Source organism: Olea europaea, chromosome 3 (assembly GCF_002742605.1).
Source record: "Olea europaea var. sylvestris chromosome 3, O_europaea_v1, whole genome shotgun sequence".
Taxonomy (NCBI): Eukaryota; Viridiplantae; Streptophyta; class Magnoliopsida; order Lamiales; family Oleaceae; genus Olea; species Olea europaea.
Window position 1 is genome coordinate 1,710,537 of NC_036239.1, and position 1,689 is coordinate 1,712,225.

Sequence of the window (1,689 nt, forward strand, 5' to 3'; positions counted from 1 at the left end):
ATATCATTCCATAATTTGTATTTTGATTCTCTTCCAGGTATTTAGCATAAATTCATAGTGCAAATCCAGTGTAATTAGGAAATCTCGTATGCAAGAAAATGTTTAATTCTTGGTCTCAAAAGCTTTTCAAATCAAACTTTCTACAACTTCATAGAACACATATAACCAGTGTTTGAAAATTATAAACAGAAAAAAAGTACAACACACACTTCACTCTTATTGCACCTTATTTCCATTTTTCTCATTGAACCATGGATTTTTACTTTATAACTTAGATTAAATTTCGAACCAAAACTTTGAAATCTCTAAACACCTAGTAAAGACCTAACCTTGTGCTCCTCCAAGTTGTTGCAGAGCATTGACAAAACGCCGATGCAATTCAGGTGACCAGCATCTCCTCTGCTTCCTCTGCTGCCCAGCCCTTGAATTCGATAGACAATTAGCTGCAGAAGACGAACCTGATCCACTGCAACTGGATATCGAATTCAAACCACGAGATTCCATATCATCCGTCCCATTCTTAATTCCAGGTGTACTAAGAGAAAGCACTGGTGCTCCAGGCAATTCACCCCTATCTTCCTTCCTCACTGTCATCACTGGAAAATCAGTATACCCCTTGAAAGGCATAAAAGCCCTTCCCACTGTTCTGTTATTGCTAGACTGAAACAAATCATCCATCAAATTCACAGGCCGATTATTTTCTTCTTCAACTCTCTATTAACCAAAAAACATAAACGAGAACAAATCCCATTACGACATATACACAAGATATTAGTTTATAACAGATATTTATGAAAACATAGATTTTGTTTCATACCCTTTTGTTGTCTCGATTTAAGGCTTTCTTGTTGTTGCTGAATTCAATATCTGGGCAAGAATTTAGATTATCGGAGTTCCATAGCTGCACAGAGCTCATCCAATTCATTTTATCTCTACTGCTAACAATTTCATCTTTTGGAGCCTCCGCTTTTTCGTCTAAATCATTACTAATTTTCTTCAATGGTATAAATTCTTCCAATATTGGCTCAGTACTTGATTTTTTGCACTGCATTAACTCCCCCTTCATTATCGCGAGTGCTGCAACGGCAGTCATCAAAACCCCAAAAATTAGCAATCCCATCTATAAGACACAAAACCCCATCCCAGCAACAAAAAATCCCAAATAAACCATTTTCTTAAAATTAAGAAATAAAAATATAAAACCATTTATAAAATAGAAAATTGGCTCACCGTCAGTGATGAGGAGCATGCAAAGAGGGAGCTCTCGTTTGAATGCATCGATCTTCTTCATTTCATCTTGGAGCCTATTGACATAATCATCGAGCTTCGAAAGTCTTTCAGATGAGTTAATAATCAACGAAACTTCGGCAAGAAATTCACTGATCGTTTTGGGAATATAAGGCTTCATCGTCGATTGTCTACAAGTCAAACTCAGTTCCAATGATCCCATTTCTTTTCTTGCCAGATCTTCGGTTTTTCAATTACTTAATTTTCCCAGTTTTCTTGTGATCCCAAAATCAAAGATAAGAGGGGAAACAGTGAGTATCTATATATACAGTGTGAATGCAATAGCGAGAGAATAGAAGAAGTCAGGGGTTTCTTTTAGAGACAGAAACGCGAAGATTCTGTAACGCACCGCCGAGTTTTGACAGAGCTGAGCCGATGATATCTATATATGCAAATATGAAG

General features: G+C 36.7%; 1 protein-coding gene across 2 annotated transcripts in view; it reads right to left on the reverse strand.

Moving 5' to 3' along the window:
* Positions 1 to 1,668, reverse strand: part of LOC111381388 (transcription factor HHO5-like) — a 4,110-nt gene extending 2,442 nt beyond the window's left edge. The window contains exons 1-3 of one of the 2 annotated variants that reach the window (XM_023005171.1): positions 1,231 to 1,668; positions 818 to 1,077; positions 330 to 660 (exon numbers count right to left, since the gene is read on the reverse strand). In XM_023005171.1, coding sequence (XP_022860939.1) covers positions 330 to 660; positions 818 to 1,077; positions 1,231 to 1,450 — 811 coding nt within the window. In that variant the 5' untranslated portion in view covers positions 1,451 to 1,668. Of the gene's footprint in view, positions 1 to 329; positions 715 to 817; positions 1,078 to 1,230 lie in introns of both variants that reach the window. The other variant, XM_023005167.1, reaches the window with a different exon arrangement.
* Between the last annotated feature and the right edge of the window lie 21 nt (positions 1,669 to 1,689).